General features: G+C 40.7%; 2 protein-coding genes across 12 annotated transcripts; one reads left to right on the top strand and one right to left on the bottom strand.

Moving 5' to 3' along the window:
* Positions 1 to 1,099: 1,099 nt before the first annotated feature.
* Positions 1,100 to 5,664, top strand: LOC104448475 (PRA1 family protein H). The gene is made up of 4 exons (XM_010062309.3): positions 1,100 to 1,653; positions 2,558 to 2,694; positions 4,934 to 5,005; positions 5,083 to 5,664. The coding sequence occupies exons 1-4, from the start codon at positions 1,223 to 1,225 to the stop codon at positions 5,148 to 5,150; spliced, it is 708 nt and encodes a 235-aa protein (XP_010060611.2). The 5' UTR covers positions 1,100 to 1,222; the 3' UTR covers positions 5,151 to 5,664.
* A 265-nt stretch (positions 5,665 to 5,929) lies between these two features.
* On the bottom strand, positions 5,930 to 17,071 carry LOC104448473 (germinal center kinase 1). 11 transcript variants are annotated; one of them, XM_010062300.3, is made up of 21 exons: positions 16,786 to 17,071; positions 15,934 to 16,153; positions 14,081 to 14,137; positions 12,913 to 12,940; positions 12,719 to 12,841; positions 12,407 to 12,518; positions 12,177 to 12,214; positions 11,996 to 12,049; positions 11,406 to 11,474; positions 11,176 to 11,292; positions 10,980 to 11,048; positions 10,041 to 10,120; positions 9,649 to 9,774; positions 9,320 to 9,581; positions 8,505 to 8,597; positions 8,236 to 8,403; positions 7,691 to 7,821; positions 7,483 to 7,615; positions 6,892 to 7,016; positions 6,621 to 6,803; positions 5,930 to 6,275 (listed from the first exon to the last, which is right to left on the bottom strand). In XM_010062300.3, exons 2-21 carry the CDS (start codon positions 16,026 to 16,028, stop codon positions 6,236 to 6,238), a joined length of 2,103 nt encoding a protein of 700 aa, XP_010060602.2. In that variant the 5' UTR covers positions 16,029 to 16,153; positions 16,786 to 17,071; the 3' UTR covers positions 5,930 to 6,235. The 11 variants fall into 11 exon arrangements, 10 of the variants coding, with proteins under 10 accessions (XP_010060602.2, XP_010060605.2, XP_039170983.1 ...); XM_010062303.3 differs by having other exon boundaries at positions 15,934 to 16,132; XM_039315049.1 differs by having other exon boundaries at positions 15,934 to 16,065.
* Positions 17,072 to 17,691: the final 620 nt, after the last annotated feature.

Here is a 17,691-nt window from a genome sequence, read left to right as displayed (position 1 = left end):
TCTTTTGATTTTTAAATAAATTTTAAATAATTTCTTTACTTTTTACTTTTTCTTTTTTTTTCTTTTTTTCTTTTTTTTTTTTTCTTTTTTTCCCCTTTTTTCCTATTCTTCTTCTTCTTCATTTGGTAGGTCGCGGGACGGCGCGGCCAGATGAAGGGCCTGGCGACGCTCACCGGAGCGCGCCGGCCCTCGGCGAGGTCGGCCTTCGTCGGCGAGCCTCGCCGTGGCCGGGCCTCGCCCGGCCTCGGCGAGCCGGCAGCCACCGGCGGGCCGGGCGAGCCTCGCCGATGGCGGGCGAGCCTCACCGGCGGCCGGGCGAGGCTCGCCCGCCCACCGGCGAGGCTCGACCTCGCCGTCTGGCGAGGCCGAGCCTCGCCAGTTTGCCGGCGAGGCTCGCTGGCCCACGGCGAGGCCGGGCCTCGCCCGGATCTGCGAGGCCGAGCCTCGCGGGTGGGTGGGCTTGCCTCCGCGAGCTCGCCGGACCTCGCCCCGGCACGGCGAGCCTCCGGCGATCTCGCCGGACCGGACCCGGCGGCGGCGGCGGGCGGCGGCGGTGGCGGCGGACGGCGGCGGGCGATGGCGAATGGCAACAGAGATGATAAAGAGAAGAACAAGGTTTTAAGTTTTAATTCTTTTCGATTCTCGGACGAGAATCAAATTTTTTTTGATTCTCAAATCTTGTCCAAAATTGTTTTAACAAAAAATTTACCAAACGCGATTCTCGTCCCGGCGGTTAGGACAAAAATCAGAATCTGGCACTGTTCAAGAATGATCAGGCCCAAAGACTAAAATCCAAAAAGAGCAAAACTGATAGAGATAGCCACCACGATAGCCTTCCTCTTGATTTTGTGTTTGTCTGTTTTCATTTTTTTTCCCAATTTGCAACTTCCTGAAGAAGTTACCGCGAGAAAATATCTTAGTATATCTTTTCCTCAAATTCCAAGCATTCAATCGACACACTCATGCAAACGAGAATGATTTCGCGGCTCGAAAGCGACACGAAACATCAAATTTCAAGGGCCGTCGATATGGGTCCATAGATTTGCAACTTCTTGGGCAAGTTAATGGGTGGACGTACGTACGTTAGGACATCTCCTCCATAAATTCCAAGCATATATGACACCTCGGACGAAGCAAAGAACGACCAAATAATAAGCCCGCCGATTCTGGCCCCTCCCTCTCGCGCCAACGACCCGCCCGCCGACCCGAAAATTCTCCGTCCATGGCATTCCGACCGAATCCCTTATCCCTAACCGTACCCGAACCCGCCTTCGAGTCCTGGCTCCGAGACTCCGGCTACCTCGAGCTCCTCGACCAGCGTTCCTCCTCCTCGGCCGCCGCCCCCGGCGCCGCCGCCGCCGCTTCCGGCGATGCTGCCGCCGCCTCCGACCCCTATGCCTCCGGGTTCTTCGCCTCCGTCTTCTCTGGCCTGGGGACCCTGGTGTCCCTCGTGACTCTCAACCCGCTGTCGAAGCTCACCACCGACGATTTCTCCGGCGAGACGCCGTCCTGGACCGCCGCCTTCATCGGCTCCTGCGACTCGTACTCGTTCCCGTCCTCGCCCGCTCAGGCTCGGCTTCGGGTCCACGAGAACGTCAGGCGCTTCGCTCGCAACTACGCCACTCTGTTCATCCTCTTCTTCGCTTGCGCTCTGTAAGTGGCATCTCTCTCTCCTTGATCGCGTGCTCGTGCTGTACGAGTGCCCATGGCGATAGTTTGCGCCTGCCAGAACTTCTTCTTTGGAGAATTGCTGATGAAATATGGCAAAAATCACCGATTCATAAGGATAATGAATCCAAGAAAGAACAGTTTGATATCATGATTGTTGCTTTTGGAATGTAGAACAGCCTCTGTCAGCCACCTATGCGCTCCTGTCTAGTCATTTCAATTTGGCTCTTTAGAGATTGCTGATGATTCTTTTTTCCTGAATGGAAAGATGATTGAACTCGTTTTAGATGCTCGAAAGCTTCGTTCTGAATCAAAATTTTTAGGTGACATGCCTCAGTTGAGCACGTAATTTCTTCCTCTTCTTGGGTCTATTATGCAAAAAATGAACTTTTTTGTTTCTCTCTTGACCTTGGTTTGGCTAGGAAAGTTATCGTGTCAGAAAAGAAGTTGGGGAAGATTACTGATGGCAAATCACTGGTTCATGAGGATAATTACTCGCTCCCCCCAAAATTTATACCACGAACACAACCACTTGATTAATATCGAAGTGGAGGTATCAATTTGATGGCATGACTTTTGCTCTTAACATGTGGAACAGCCTCAGCTACCTCATTGTCTTGTTGAGTGATTTCACTATGGTGCAGACGACAGACAAAATTTTCTTCTTGAAAGGAAAGACGATTGAACTTTTTCTATATGCTTTTTAGCTTCATACTGGATTGAGTTTTTCCAGTCACATGTTGTAGTGAAGCACACTATATCTCCCTATCAGTGTCTTTTTTTTTTTTTTAACGAACTTGTTTGTCTCTCTCTTGAGCTTGGTTTTGCTAAATAAGATGTTCCAAGAGCTGATATGTTCCTTCTTTTCTTATGATTTTGGGGGCTGTAGGTACCAGATGCCATTTGCTCTTATTGGACTGCTGTCAAGTTTGGCGCTCTGGGATTTTTTCAAGTTCAGTAGTCATAAGTGGGGATTGGATCAACGGCCTGTAATCCGCCAATGTTTGGTTCACATTGCCCAGATTGGTAAGTTGTTCGCTCCCTTCAATGAACATTTGGAGGGAAAGGCTAAAGCTCTCTTCTATTTGAACTGCATCTTTTCATTATCATATAGGAATAGATTAAACCACACTTGTTCTCTGCTCCATGGCAAAAGGTTGATTTCTCTTCTGTTTGAATCGTGTCTTTTCCCTACTGGAAGTGTAGATGAAAAGGCAATTATGCTTCACTCTTGGGCAGTCACTTTATGTGATTCTGAAGCTGGGTTTTAGAGGCTTCATGTCTCACCAGTCAAAACCTCTCAGTTTTGTTACACATGATCTATTTTCATTTGTTTTCTATTTGGCTGGTTTCCTGTGAGGTTGTTAATATTAAAATTTGGCCAACCTCACATTCGTTATATGACAAGAATGCTAAACAATTACGTATCATGTTCCATGCTATTGGACTTGGCGATTAGACTGTCTTGGAGAGAGACAAAATGATTGGGCCTGTTTTAGTAGAATGATTGGATAAAAAGTTGCTTTTCAAGTGTCATCAGTGGTGCTCATGAATGGTAAATTTAGGTGATAAATCTTAATCTAATGGACTTTGAGATTTAGAGGGTTAGCCTGCTTCATGTTGGATTTGGACTCCAAGGAAATGCTGTCTATTTATTGGGACTCTTATGTTGGGTTAGAATGTCCAACTTGGATTCGAGTTGCTCAAGGCTTAGGATCTTGTCAAATGTAATAAGTTTTTCTTAGCCCCAGTTTTGAGATCTGATTTACAATCAATGCACTTGGGTTGGGCTGTGCCTCCCATCACTACCATGATGGTCACCTTCAAGAGGGGACGATTAAATTGCAAAATGGGAGTAAGAGTTGTGGTGGTGATGGACGGATGCAGATATGCACATATGGCCATGTACTGGAAAACATGTCCAATATCTTCACTTTTTGAGGAATTCAAATGGTGCAAATTTCTAGAGATGTGATGCTTAAAATTGTCAAAAGTGTTCTCTAGTTACATCAGATTATTTTTCTGTGCTTCTAGGATTGAAAGTGTGGACAAATAATCTTCTAGAGGATAAAAGCAATGAGGATTCAATGAGGATTATGACATGTGATTAATCTTAAGGGCTGTGGACCTTGAGACTAAGAAATTTAATTCTATGTATTAGCAATTAATAAGATACCTGATTTCCAGACAGTGATTTCCAAGATATTAAGCCCCCTCCTGTTACATGGGGTCACTTTGTTGTGCTACTAGGATTGAAATTGTTGAATAATAAAGTTACAGATGATAAAAAGAATGAGCTGTATTGGTCCTATAGGAGTATGATGTGCTATTAATCTTAGAGGACTTTTAGACTTCTGCCTGCCAGATTGATCAAACTTATCGTAGCAACTTAACTTTACCTTCTTAAGCATTAAGAGGTTTGCTTATGAATGAGTATTTTACTATGCAATTTCTTTATTTGGACACCTTTTTCTGATACAATCTGCAGGAGAAGTAGTCTTGAATCTTTTTGAGATCTCAATTCATTTGTCCTGTTTATTAAAGTGGTGTCAGATGGTTACCTTTTGGGTTGTTTAAGTACCATCATTCTACTGTCATGGAGTAATTGGCTAGCGACCCAGGCTGATTGGATTTGTTATGTTTTTAAGTGGGAACTTGCTTATGTTCGGAGTATGTGACTACAGACCTTGATTATCACATTTGCCAGTTCAAGTTTGTGTCTGGCACTTGAAAATAATGGGGTCTGTCTTTCTAGAATTTTAGGTGTTATATCCATATCCCACACTCTTATTTGAATTGGCTTTATTTTTGGTTGAATCCCCAAGGTTTTCTCTATGTTATCCGCTGATGCTTTTATTATCTTGTTGCTAAAATGAATTCAAGGGGAAAATGTCTTTCCATAGGTTAAGTTATATTGAGGCCCCTAGTGATGCTTATATTTATCCTAAAGTCTGATGTACTCTGTGCTGTCCAGTGACTTGTGAATGCACCTTCCTTTTTTGTAGGGCTGTTTTTCATGCTTTAGAATTTATTTAGACCTCCTCCCCTTTTTACCCCGAATGCATATGCAGCTCTTCCTTCAAGTCTCGCCATACATTCTCTTCATACGTGTGGTTCTATGGATCAAGCATCTGACTAATTTACATTGCTGTTGTCTTTGCTTCATGTTTTCTTGATGTTTGCTTCTCACTCACCGGGATTATTAAAGCTAATCTCTATGTATTTACATCTACAAATCATAATAGGATTATCTGAAATTTTGCAGTAACTGCTGTTATTTTGATATGGTGCAACGTGCAAATGGCAATTTTCTGTGCGCTCTGTGTCAGTTATGCTGGTGAGTAAATTTCGTTTTTCTCAGTCATTTCTGTTCCTTAGTTGTGAGCCTTCTAATAACTCTGAACACCCCTGTAGCCTTGATGCTGCATGCAACATTCCGGAACCTGACTCTATCCAAACCTCCTCATAAAAAGAGGAAGTAGAAACCCTGAGTCAAACAAGGAGAAACTTGCTGTCTGACTGGATGCGGATTTTGCCCAGGATTAATGAGCTCTTCTATGCGGACTCATACTTACCTTCTACACAAACTAATGCTTCCCATAATCGCAGTAGTGCGGAAGGTGAAGACGTGACAGAACTGAGTGCTTCTTTGCATGGTACATGCCATATGCCACAATAAAGATGGTGAAAATAATTTTCCCTCATGGAATGCTGCGAAATGTGGGATTTTGCTCCGCTGATTTGTCTGATGGTTTTACAGGGTAATCATATTGAATAAGTCGTCTTGAGCTTTGCTTGGGCAGTTTTGTACTACGAATATCAGCTGTAAATTGTATTTTAGCCTGAGGTAATGGATATTCAGTTAGGTGAGAGTTAATTGTTTTTAAGCCGAGGTAATTGATATTCTGTTAAGTGAGAGTTAGTAATTTGTGTATGGATTCATGAGCTTGATATTCGTCCCGTCACATGAGCGAACGAGGGCCATTTAAATTCTTACAGCAAGTCATTGTGAAGTCTTTCACTAGGAGATAAAGGGCCCGAGGCCTGAACATAGAGGAAAGTGTCATCAGCCAGATTATGTCCATGTCATTCCATATAAAAGTGGCTAGGAGCAGTACCTTAGCTGTGGTCGACGGGAGGCCGAGAAGCCTGCTCTCTCTTAACACACAAAAACTGAGTGGTGACCCATACCAACAGGCACACGTGCACAGAGAGAGAGAGAGAGAGAGAGAGAGAGAGACTGAGAGAGGGCTACTCTGTCAAATCCATGGTACTGCTCTTCTTTGTATTGATCGAAAACGGCGGGAAAGCTCTGGCGAGAAAATAAAAGCCAAAATTCAACCATCGATAAATAAGAATGATGGTCCATTTTGTCTTTTTTTACATTGTTAGTGCACCAACAACAAACCTCCTAGTCGCGCAGCAACTCTTACCATCAGAGGCAATTTACTCAGACAAAGGTTGGTTGCTAATAAATACACTATCATTTCTATGTACAGTGAATCAGAATAAATGCATCGACACGAAGCACAATACAAACAAATAGATACTATTCTCTTCTTCTCTCTCAAGTTGGGTTAAGATCTCGGGATACTTGGCCTTGCCATCTGCACAAGAAGCAACCGAATAAACCCTTTTGGAGCTTATAATCATACGAAATCATCTAAGAAAGAAAGCATAAACTCAAACTCAGGAGGTGTGTGCCTGTCCATGAGCTAAGTGCGATGCGACTTTCCCCCCCATTTATTATGGAGGGGTATGGGGTGCAGATAATCCAAATACCCTATCTTTTAGGCCTATACCTTATTGAACCATTTATTCTGGACATTATCTTGGAATAACAATTCTATCGGGTTAATGTAACTTTAAGCGGGTAACCCTCCAAATTTAAATTTCAGCATATGCAGTATCCTATAGGGCATTATTGGTGGTAAGGGGGTTGTTGGACAAACCTTGAGAGCAAAAATCTTGCTAGTGGGCTTAAATTAGCATTAGAATTGAATTCTTTGTTCTGTTGTTTCTTGCGATTATCAGCTTCAGTGTTCGCATTTCCCGACTTTTCTGGGGATATCTTGCCCTTGGAAAAGGTGTGAGTTGCCAGATCCTGCAAGTCTTTCAACGAGGATTCTTTTGAACTGCACGAACAGTAATTCCATGTGAGCTCCTTATGATAAAACTAGCTCTAATAATGTCTAAGTAATAAGAGTATAAAAGAGATAAAACCTTGCCAATCTCTGTAGCAACTTGCTTATAAGAACCTCACATGATCCTGGCTTCATGCGCTCTAAGTTAGTGAGTGAGGTTGAAACAGCATGGACAACTGGCCCATCAGAATCATCACCAGTTGTCTAATAGAAGTCGGCAAAACAACCATATCAAATTCCATAAAACAAAGTCCACTTCATGAAGCAGGGAAAACAAAAGTATCATGTCAGTGACCTCAAACACAGAAACACCTAAGCCTTAGCATGCACGTTTTTATTTAAATAAAAGAAATAAATGCACGTTTTTATTTAAATAAAAGAAACAAACCCTTGTTTAAAGTTTCCAAATATATGCAAGAGGTAATAGTAATTATCAGCAAGTAAACTCCCTGCAAATTGACTAATTTACACCTGGCCCTAAGCACGATTTTAGCAAATATAAGAAAATGAGATGGACCTGGCTTCTATAGTTTCTCAGCCCCTTGTAGGGGAGACATTTTGATTGAATTCTCAGCTCACAAGACAAAAATCACAGTAGAAACATCTATGAACTTTCAAACTTGTCACATCTATCAAGTAAACCCACATGTCACCTGGCAAGAGTGCCCACCTCTTTCAAGGAAGGGATGAGCAGAACCGATAATGGAGCAGATGAAGATAAAATTTTTGCAATGTCCTCATCATCACTTGCTTGGCGGGACCTCGGGAGAACTTTATGAGCATCAAAATACTCATAGGAATTCCTGAAGAATGGCTCCAAGATCATATATTATGCTTTCTCTCAGTAGTAGGATTTCTGAACATCTAACAAAATTTACCTCGACGAATCAGGGCTTTTTGTAAGTTGTTCTCTATTCCCATTTTCCTGCCCGTCATTAAACTTACCTAGTACAGATCTCTTTTCTCTTGCATTTCCTCTTTTAAAAGCGCCTTGCATAGCCGCCTTAGCCTGCATAATGAACCAAAAGAAAAAGGCTACTCTTCACTGGAAAATATCAATCTTTCATAGATTAATTAACTTGTTCTGAGCTGAAGTTCAAAATCAACTTCTGAGCTTACAACCCGAAAATAAAGATCAAGTTTGACTAGGAAATGGGAACTTGATGAATCAAAAGATCAGGTAATATATAGCAAATGTTTCTTAAATTTTGATACTAATTGTTCCCGTGAATCCATGGACAGTGATGATAACTATAGACTATAGATGCTTCTGAAATATCATCATTTATCATCTTGCAAGGTAGACACACAGAGACAAACAGAAAATGGGGAAAAGGTATGCATTTAATTTCTGTTCATTTAAGGCCAATTTTTCTTAAAATGCTATATTGAAAATGAAATGGACAGAAAGAACCAAAATAACCTCTGCAAGGTTTGCTGCACTGTCTTCCAGTGAAGCACTGGAACTTCTCTCCTGAATCCCGAGTCTCGATTTTGGTGTCCGAGGAGAATCAGACTCATCATGTTGACCGCGGAAAACTACAGTTCCTGTTGTAGAAGCATCTTCAACAGAACCGTACGAGCTGCTAGACTACATGTTGCATGAAGATCCATCAGACGAATGGCCAACACAGCACTATAATGAAGAGACTTCACCAATCTATAATGCTATCATACTTATATAAGACTTACCAGAGTGCTTTGATCGCGAAGCAAGGGTGATGGTTGAGATTCTCTAAGAGTTCGTACCACGACCGTACCCGATCCGCTCAAAGATGAATCTTCCTATAATCAAGTGTTCAGGTATATAAGGTAAAGAAAATCTCATAGAACTCCCAATATACCATAGAAATAGTATGGAAAAATAAACAAAAATAAAGAATGTGGATTAAAAAAAAATCATTCTAATCAGTCTTTTTTTTTCTTTTTTTTTTTTCGGTCGAAAGTCCAAGGTTAAGAAGTTATTGCTCTTTCTTTCTTTATCTTCCAATTCATTTTAAGATTTTTTTGAAAACACTAATCTCTCATCCCCACCCCTCCGTCCCTGCTGCTGCATCACTTGCCCAAAGATGAATACATCTGTTTATTGTTAACGTTTAAAGGGAAAGGTTCATTGTTTTTTCAAGGTAAAGGAAACAATCATCTCACTATACTTACATAAGTTGGTGCCACATTTGTTTGGAACGATTGATTTGATTTTTAGTTAGTTTTCGAATTAAAAAACATCAAAAGCCAATCTAAGATCATCCGTTGGCTGGATAAATCTCCGACCAAATTCTGAAGTTTCCTAATAATTTGGCATCTCATACCATTTCCATAATCCAGTTTCAGCACTACCAGGTTCTAAAGTTTTATTCTAGCATCCATGACAAGAACACATGCAAAGTAATCCAAGGGTAACATCACAAATTCAAGCATAAAACTCCATGGAGAACAAAAATTTACTTGCACATATGCACATGAGAGAGAGAGAGAGAGAGAGAGAGAGAGAGAGAGAGAGAGATTACGTCATCGTGGTGATTATTATAATGCAAATCTCTAGCATCTTTCCGAAGTGATATTTCTGCAGCCTGAGGTGAATTTCCAGATGCAGACAACCATGAGTTACCACCATCCGCCACTCTTCTAGGGGTAGCCTGATTGTGGGAATTCTCTGATTTCCTCTCTCTGACTTGAGGTGGCAATAGATTGGTCCTAACAGTCCCTGTTCCCTGCACTCCACCAATGCTGAAATCCCATCCAGTATTCTTCCCTCCTCGCCCTTGATTACTGCAGATAAATTCGAGAGAATCAGAATTCAATTGTATAACAAAAAAGACAACAACAATATACCCACCTGGCTCTTACTGTTTCTTCTCCTTTTATGTCTCTTCTAATCTTCACAGTGTCTGATCCCTCCACTACACCTTTACCAATCATAGGTGTTTCTCCATCTTCCACTGTCGGATATTTTGGACGCTCTCTGTCAAGAAGCATTAGACACCATGAAAGACACTCTTATACCAAAATTCTCTTACCATGGGAAAGAGGATCATAGACAAATGAATTTAGTTGCTACCTTTTGTCAAGTCTTGTAGGCAGTTAACTAACTCATAATTGCTCTTAAATTATTATTATGTAGATAAAATAGCATCTCTATACTGCTGACATGCAAGCAATTCGCAAAAAACTAAAAAACTAAAAAAAAATAAAAAAATTGCATGAGATGGCATTGGCAAGAAATTACACCTTATTCGCTCTAGAAGCCTTGGACTCTTCCTGGCATTTCTTATGAAACGGTGCTTCAGAAGTTCCTTGGCACTGGGCCGCTGTAATTGAGTCAGAGTCAGTAATGTTAGAAAATTATTCAATCTTGGAGGAAAATCACTACTGCACAGACTCGTAAAACTGAACTTCACTCAGTTAAGTGTCAAAGATCCATTGCTTGATCTTCACCAACTCACAGAATCATGCAAACAGAACGAAGAACCAAACACAATTATGGAAAAATGCAATCTCAAGACATATTGCAGATACAGGAGATCTGCTCTTCACCTTTTCTTCACAAAGATGGAAAGCAAATAATGTCTGACCCCTGCAGATAGCGTGATTCTTATGCATATATTAACTTTGCTAACAGTTCTAATTGGCTTTACAAGGGCTCAAAACAGTTCTCGTAAGGTCCAGAGGCAGGATGTAGAGCTAAAAATAAAAAAGGAAACTGGAGTCTCCAAAAACACCATGAAGAAGTATTTTTTTTCTTCATTGGCTTTTCTACAAAAGACGCCTTTCCTGGGCTAACCCTAACTAATATCAAGAGAACAGAATTTTTGGATAAAAATGATGAAGCATTATATTACTTATCCTATAGACACACACACTTGCTAATTTTTTGTAAGTAGGGAAGATCCCTCAGCTGAACTTCTTGAGTGGCTGTCAGACCACAACGAGATTTCTTTCTTATAGGACGGAGAGTAAATTTGAATTCACTGCTTTTAATGAATAAAATTAGGCAATCTTCAACAAAGGCATAGCAATTGCAGAAGAGATTCCATCATCCATTAGAAAGGTAATTCAAGAACTAGCATGCTTGAACGCACATATTGTGAAAGCATTACAAAAGCTCGGTACTCTGTTTCTAGAAAAAAAACAGATGATAATTACAGCAGCTTGCGTAGGACAATTTACCTCTGCCGGTACTTTCTTCAGGCACAGGGAAACAAATTCTTTAATGGAACGAGAAAAATGCTCATCCAGCTGCGCAGAAGACAGGGAGATGGCTCTTATAGACTGTAAGATACGGAGCCTCAGAGTAGACACTGTTCAACGTGTATACAATATCATATTTGATTTAATCACAGTGACCAAGAGATTCTGATAAAACCTGTGGGGGATTTTCTCGAGGTATGATAAAAAGAACTCTCATTGGGTGAAGATCTGCAAGCGGAGGTTCACCTTTTGCCATCTCAATCGCAGTGATCCCTAGAGACCAGATATCTGCCTGCACCAAGAAAGACCATGAGATCAAGAGAATCATGAGCACGAGGGTGAGGAATGTGCATCAGCAGAAAATAGAAACATGGAAAAGTAACAGATAGCTTTGAAAAAAAGTACCTTCTCGTTGTACCCATCCGAATTCTGAATTACCTCCGGAGCCATCCAGAATGGGGTTCCGACAAATGTCTGTCATCAAAATAGTATTAGCATGCCTTTACCCTGGTGACCCAGAACATGGTCTCAATGATCAAGCATCACAATTTCATGACATTGGCATTTGGTGTTATTTGTCTACAGTGCTAACTGCTGAGCTTCAAGTTCACCTCCTAAATGACAAGGGCTGCAAAAGAGCTAAAGCATGCTAGGCAAAGACTTTTAAACTGGTTTATCACAGAAAGCCACCTCGAGCTATAAGAACAATCTATCAAATGCATTCAAAAAAAGAAGTACAGTGTCTAAGCCAGGAAAAAAAAAAACAGTGAAGTCCAATGGCAAAGCGGATGACAAGCACATAGATGAGCATCAATAAATAAAAACCACGAGCACAATCATTCTCCCATAATATGAACAGAGCCACTACCTATAGTAATTTTACTTCCAAGCGATGCCCTCTTTCTACTTCAAAAAATGTGCAAGTCATTGAGGGGTTAAAATACACTCAGATGAAATCAAGCAACCTTTACAGGATAAAATCAGGTAATAATTACCTTTCTCCTTGATATAGTTCTAGTTAATTGAGCAGAAACACCAAAATCTGCAACCTGCACAATGTTACCCAGAGTGCAAATTACAAAAAATAATTGTCTCGTGTTGTTATAATTCATCATAAAGCAACCCCATGTGACCAACATTACCTCTAAATAAACTTAACAAAGGGCATGAACTTACCTTAACATCACCGTTCTCGCTCAATAAAATGTTGGCCGCTGCATAAAGCACAACAGAGTGTTAAGTCACTGCACCAATCTTAATGTAAGGTTCAATTTCGTATGTGAAGCCAAAATATGTATTGCTCAACAAGGCAATCCGAATAGCAATGAGACCAAGATCTCTGACCCCACAGAGGACATTGAAGATGGCCTGACGAAATAAAAAAGTAGGTGCACAAAGAGAGAAACCTTTAATATCCCTGTGAATTTTCCCTTCAGTGTGCAAATATTCGATTGCATGCAGCAAGTCACGTAAAATACAGGCTATGGACATCTCATCAAGAGGTGGACCTGATTGAAGCTGCAGGAATTTCATTAGCTTCTCCAGATGAAAATTCCATGATTGAACTTCATTAAAGAAACAAGCACTCTTGACCATATGAACAACCAAAAAGGTCGATGGCCATCAACACACATCCAAGTGAAGATAAATGCACCGCAATACTGCTAACTGTAGTACGTGAGAATTAAAGTGACATAAAAAGCATTATGGTGACCTACTAGATCAGCAACGGAGCCACCGGCCATGTACTCCATTATTATCCATAGCTTGGTCTGGTGGAGATAGGAACCATAATATTCCGTAATATATGGAGATCGACATTGTGATAGAACAGAAATTTCCTGGAAAAGAATGAGAGCTATAAAAAGCTGATCTGCATAGCACCTTTGGTACTAGTCAACAGAGACAGTACCTTCTGAATGTCTTCAATTTCATCCTCTCTGTAGAAGGAAAAGGCACAAAAGTAAGTCTTAAAGCTGAATCCATGAACTTGGAGCAAGTGAGAGAAGCTTGTAACATAGGCAGGCGAACTTGGAAACAAAATGCCAGGAAGGATATGCCTAGGTCTATTACATGTATAGATGCATGATAAGTAGTTTCAAATGAATTGTGCAAGCTCCTTACATGGACTCAAAAGACATATTTGCATCAAGTAAATGGAGATCACCCCAAAAACTACCAATTTTAGACTTTCTATTGTTGACTCAAAACACCGGGAGAGGGGAAAAAGAAAGGGGGGGAGGACAAGATCCATGCCAACGAGAAACCTACCAAATTCATGAACTAGGTTAGATTCAAGCTTAAGCCCAGGTAGATGACCTAAACAAGGGATTGTTTGCAGTTGGTGGTGTGAGAAATCAAACTTTGCTCCATTCATGTAAACTCCACGCACAAGGCCACTCTGTGAACTACTTAGCCAACCATGGGAGTCATATTGCTTACTGTATCTGAATCTGATCTAAGGACCTGTCATTTGCCTATCTATCGTCAATTTGGTCAGCTTTAGGTAAGCAACTCTAAGAAAACACTGCTGACAGCTCAAGTAGTAGAAAGAAGAGAGGAAATCTGGAGCTAAGCAAAAGTTTTCTTCGACACAGTATTAGCCCCTGAGGAAATAAACTTTGCAAGCTCATCCTAATAAAGTTTGTTCTAAGCCTCCTTTGAGTGATGTACATGCAAAACAAAGGGGAACTGATGAGGGTCTACGAACGAACAGTAACACCAAACACGCAATACAAGGGATTACAGAGATCAACATGAGCATCCGGTGCATTGTAAAAATCATCAACCAAGCGGAAATATATGGACAGGCAAACTCCATGTCCAAAATTGGGCCGAAAAGCAAAAACACCATGTCCCAAAGAATATAATGGAATTACTTTAACTGTTCAACTGAAGATATTCTACAGGAAAAAAGATAGGAGTACATAACAACTCCTTTATGAGGTGCATATGGAAAAAAATGTGTCCAGCATCCTCCTCCAACAGAAAATGAAAAAGAAAAACAATAATGATGATGATGATGATGATAGAAGAATCTGAATATCAACCAATGGACCCAAAATGAGAGAGATGCTTACGACTCCTCCAGATCAATAACTTTGATAGCAACTTCTTTGTTGAGCTCCTTATCAAATCTGCAGAAACCAGACAGACATCACAACAATGCATAGAAGTGCAATCCATCTCACATCACCACAAAGTGAATGTCAAAACAACTTAAAGAGTAAGAATACTTCTGCAGTTCTGATGCTGTCTTTCTTGTCCTACCCTATCTTTTCTTTTTTTCCTAAATATGCCATCATCCAGGGACACTGAGGAAATTATTCAGACATATACACATGGACTAACAGATGGCTTCTGTAGATCAGATGAAAGGTCGCCCTGCCTTACCCATAAGACATTATGCACTTGACTACTGATAACAGAAAATTCAAACAAAGCCACAACAAGCTTCATGACAAACTTCTCACAATAATAATTTGAAGACAGTTCACATGGAAAAGAAACAAATTCCACAAGTGCGTTAATAATGTAAGGGCAGGAAAGGCAACTGACTGGCAATTTATAATTCATAGCAACTGTAATCATTCTCCAACTGTATCATATCACTAAAAATTTCAATAAAGTACATCACGTGGTCCAATCATAACGCAACTAAAGGAAACAACTTTGCAAAAACTAGTAAAGCAGGTCTACTTTGAAGAATTATATGACCACGGGTTATAAGAAAAATTAAGAGGCTATTTGATTTCAAAAAACATTTTTGATTTTCACTATCATAGAAATTGAAAAAAAAAGAGTTTTCTATTTTCAGTTTTCGTTCTCTTGGAAACACGTTTGGGTCATTAGAATTTTCTTACAAACAAAAAATTGCAAGATTATGCTTGCATCCTATCAGAAGAACAAAATAGGCCTTATATCTGTATCCCTCTCTTCTACTCTTAAAGGAAAGAAAATACTGAAAACACCACAATAGCTATTTTTCATTTATAGCTTCAATTTTGAAAATAGTTTCACTTATTTTCTCAAATGTCTCAAACAGTTGCCAAAGCATTTACTAAACCGTTTTCAGAATTAAAGGGAAATGAAGATAGAAAATTGTGGGAATTCTAGGGAATCAAATGGCGCCTAAACTGTCATCAATATTCTGCTTGCCAAAAGAGAATATAGTTCTTTTCTCAAAAGCTGGTACATAGCTAGTGTATATAAAATAAACCTGACCAAAAGTTTTTGCCATCCTCAACTTTTCTTCCTTCCTTCCATTCTCACCTTATTCCTTCAAGACTTAGTAATGTCCATAGATCAAGTAATGCCACATTTTAAATTTCTGATATAATCTTCCTACAATATTCATATTATATTCAAAGTTAACTTCTTCTATTGGATAGAAAACATTGAAGTCCCAATCCCAAACCAGATACTAAGACTAGTTTATGTTCAAAAGTCAAACAACAGACAGACACCTAGAAGCATTGGTAAATGCCTTCTGTTCGCATTAAGATCTACCTAAAAGTTAAAGAAAGAGTTAATAGCTTATGATCCCCTTTTCATGATTTCAGATCAAGTGATCCAGTATAGATGAGGATGTCATGGGGTAACCGATCCCCAATATCCTGCAGTAGTAATCAATTACATATACTTGCAAATTTCAAGAGATTTCCAGTATCCAATATCCTCACCAACCCACTGAAAGATTCCAAAATAAAATGATGTCTAAAAGCAAGGACTAAACAATAATTGCTCAGAACAAACGCCACCCAGCCATTAGCAATGCCCCAAGAAATCACATCTAACGGCAGTATATCTATCCAGTTGTCTCATAATACATCTCTAGCACTGCGCAATGGCATTCTCCTGATCAAACAGGGTAAGAAGAGCACCTTCTGCATAGAGCAGAAGATGCAAAAACACATTCGGAAAAGACACTTACGCTTTATAGACATCTCCAAAAGATCCTCTCCCAATCAACTCGAGCGAACTGAATCTGGACCCCGCCGCTTCAGTCAGACCCGCTACATCAGCCATTTCCACACTCGCCGTTCTGCCACGGAAAACCAAGAAACTGAACAGAACTAAGTTAATAAACTCAATGACGACCCGCTACATCAGCCATTTCCACACTCGCCGTTCTGCCACGGAAAACCAAGAAACTGAACAGAACTAAGTTATTAAACTCAACGACGACATCAATGTCCTACATTTCTCGCAAAACTACCTCCAAACAATACACAAACTCCCGAAAAGCTCAACCGGCGATCTCGACAAAGAATCTCACAGCACAGCCACCTCGACCAATATCGCCATCATCAAACCCAGAACCATTCTCAGGCAACGACACAGCATATACACAGATCAAACCTTAATCTAAGGATCTAGAGAAACATCAGCAAATTCAGGCGAGATTCGACTTATACACGCCAAGTACGACGGAGAAGCACTTGGAAGCAAAGGATAATAGCTGGCGGCCCACATAATTTCCCCCGTAGATTACGTTAGGTAAAGTGGAAACAGTGCCCCCCCAAAAAAAAAAGCGACGGCCCAACCGAAAAAAAAAAAAAAAAAACCACCGAGGGATTGGAGATTCAGCGCTGAACGAGAAAGTCCAATTGCCAGTGAAAGCGAGGGAGCAACTCGCGCGAGTGCCTTCGGGCCGAGGCTTCCTCCCCGCTGGGCGCCCGCCACGCGGGACCCGACGATTCGACTCGTCCGCTTCGACATTCGCGTCGCGAACACAGGAGATTTCGGAGGGCGAGAGAGAGAAGACGAGGAGAGGCCCCCTTACCTATCGAAGGGAGACGGCGCGCTTCTCGAAGGCTCGGGGCGACGGGATCTCGTTCACCGCGCCTCGTCCGCCATTGGAGGTCCTCGCCTTGCAGAAGCTCCGGACGGCTCAATGGATCGAGGAAGGAGAAGAAGGAAGAGAGAGAAAGAAGAGAGAGAGAGAGAGAGAGAGAGTGCCTGTTGCTATGTCAATGGAGGTTTTGCCGGATTTTTGCTTCCTTTCTTTCCCTTAAAAGAAAATTAAAATTTTCTCGCGGGGGACAATGGAATTGTCGCGGTTTAATTTTTCTCGGATTTCAGATGCCCCGTCCGGTAAAAACATGAAATTTGTCTGAAAAAAAAGAAAAAGAAAAGCAATTTCTTTTCTTTTTTAGTGTCTGGAATTCTCAATATTAGGGCGGTCGTCATGCTAGGGAAGAGATGAAGTAAGGAAAGCGAGCTGGAGCCGATTAATTTTTGACAATCTTGACAGCTTTCGCTTTGATGGAAGCCTAAGCATCTACTTTTCCATTTATTTGCATTTAATTCTTGTTCATTTTCTGTCCAACAAGTTCCCTTTCTTGATATCTCAGCGCCACCTTTGTCTTTTTTCCCCATTAAGTCAAGTCTTATCCAATGATACTATAAAGTCTGCCGAAGCTTAGCAAGAAAAGTTTGTTTTTGTTAGGATTAATACGACTAAAAATCCCAAACCGGCACACCTATAATAAATTTACCTTAAACTAATTTTTTGACCATATTAAAACCCAAAATTGGTACATATATGATGAATTCACTTAAAACTAATTTTTTAATAACAAAAAATAAAAACATAGTACATTTGTAGCAAATTTACTCAACAGAAAATCATAAACCGGTATACTTCTTGGGGACTTTCACAAACTAAGGTAGTCCAATCACTCAAGCA

Source organism: Eucalyptus grandis, chromosome 6 (assembly GCF_016545825.1).
Source record: "Eucalyptus grandis isolate ANBG69807.140 chromosome 6, ASM1654582v1, whole genome shotgun sequence".
Classification (NCBI taxonomy): domain Eukaryota; kingdom Viridiplantae; phylum Streptophyta; class Magnoliopsida; order Myrtales; family Myrtaceae; genus Eucalyptus; species Eucalyptus grandis.
Note: the sequence above shows the minus strand (reverse complement) of the source record. Positions and strands in the feature narration are given on the sequence as shown.

What these genes read in the sequence shown, in the direction of transcription:
- LOC104448473 (XM_010062300.3), bottom strand. Translation starts at nt 16,028, where the DNA reads ATGGCTGATGTAGCGGGTCTGACTGAAGCGGCGGGGTCCAGATTCAGT. An exon ending in GTTATTGATCTGGAGGAGTC is followed by an intron (nt 12,941 to 14,080) that starts GTAAGCATCTCT and finishes TTCCTTCTACAG; the next exon opens with AGAGGATGAAATTGAAGACA. An exon ending in GCAAGATTTTTGCTCTCAAG is followed by an intron (nt 6,276 to 6,620) that starts GTTTGTCCAACA and finishes CTTCTTGTGCAG; the next exon opens with ATGGCAAGGCCAAGTATCCC.
- LOC104448475 (XM_010062309.3), top strand. Translation starts at nt 1,223, where the DNA reads ATGGCATTCCGACCGAATCCCTTATCCCTAACCGTACCCGAACCCGCC. An exon ending in CTCTTCTTCGCTTGCGCTCT is followed by an intron (nt 1,654 to 2,557) that starts GTAAGTGGCATC and finishes TGGGGGCTGTAG; the next exon opens with GTACCAGATGCCATTTGCTC. An exon ending in GGTTCACATTGCCCAGATTG is followed by an intron (nt 2,695 to 4,933) that starts GTAAGTTGTTCG and finishes GAAATTTTGCAG; the next exon opens with TAACTGCTGTTATTTTGATA.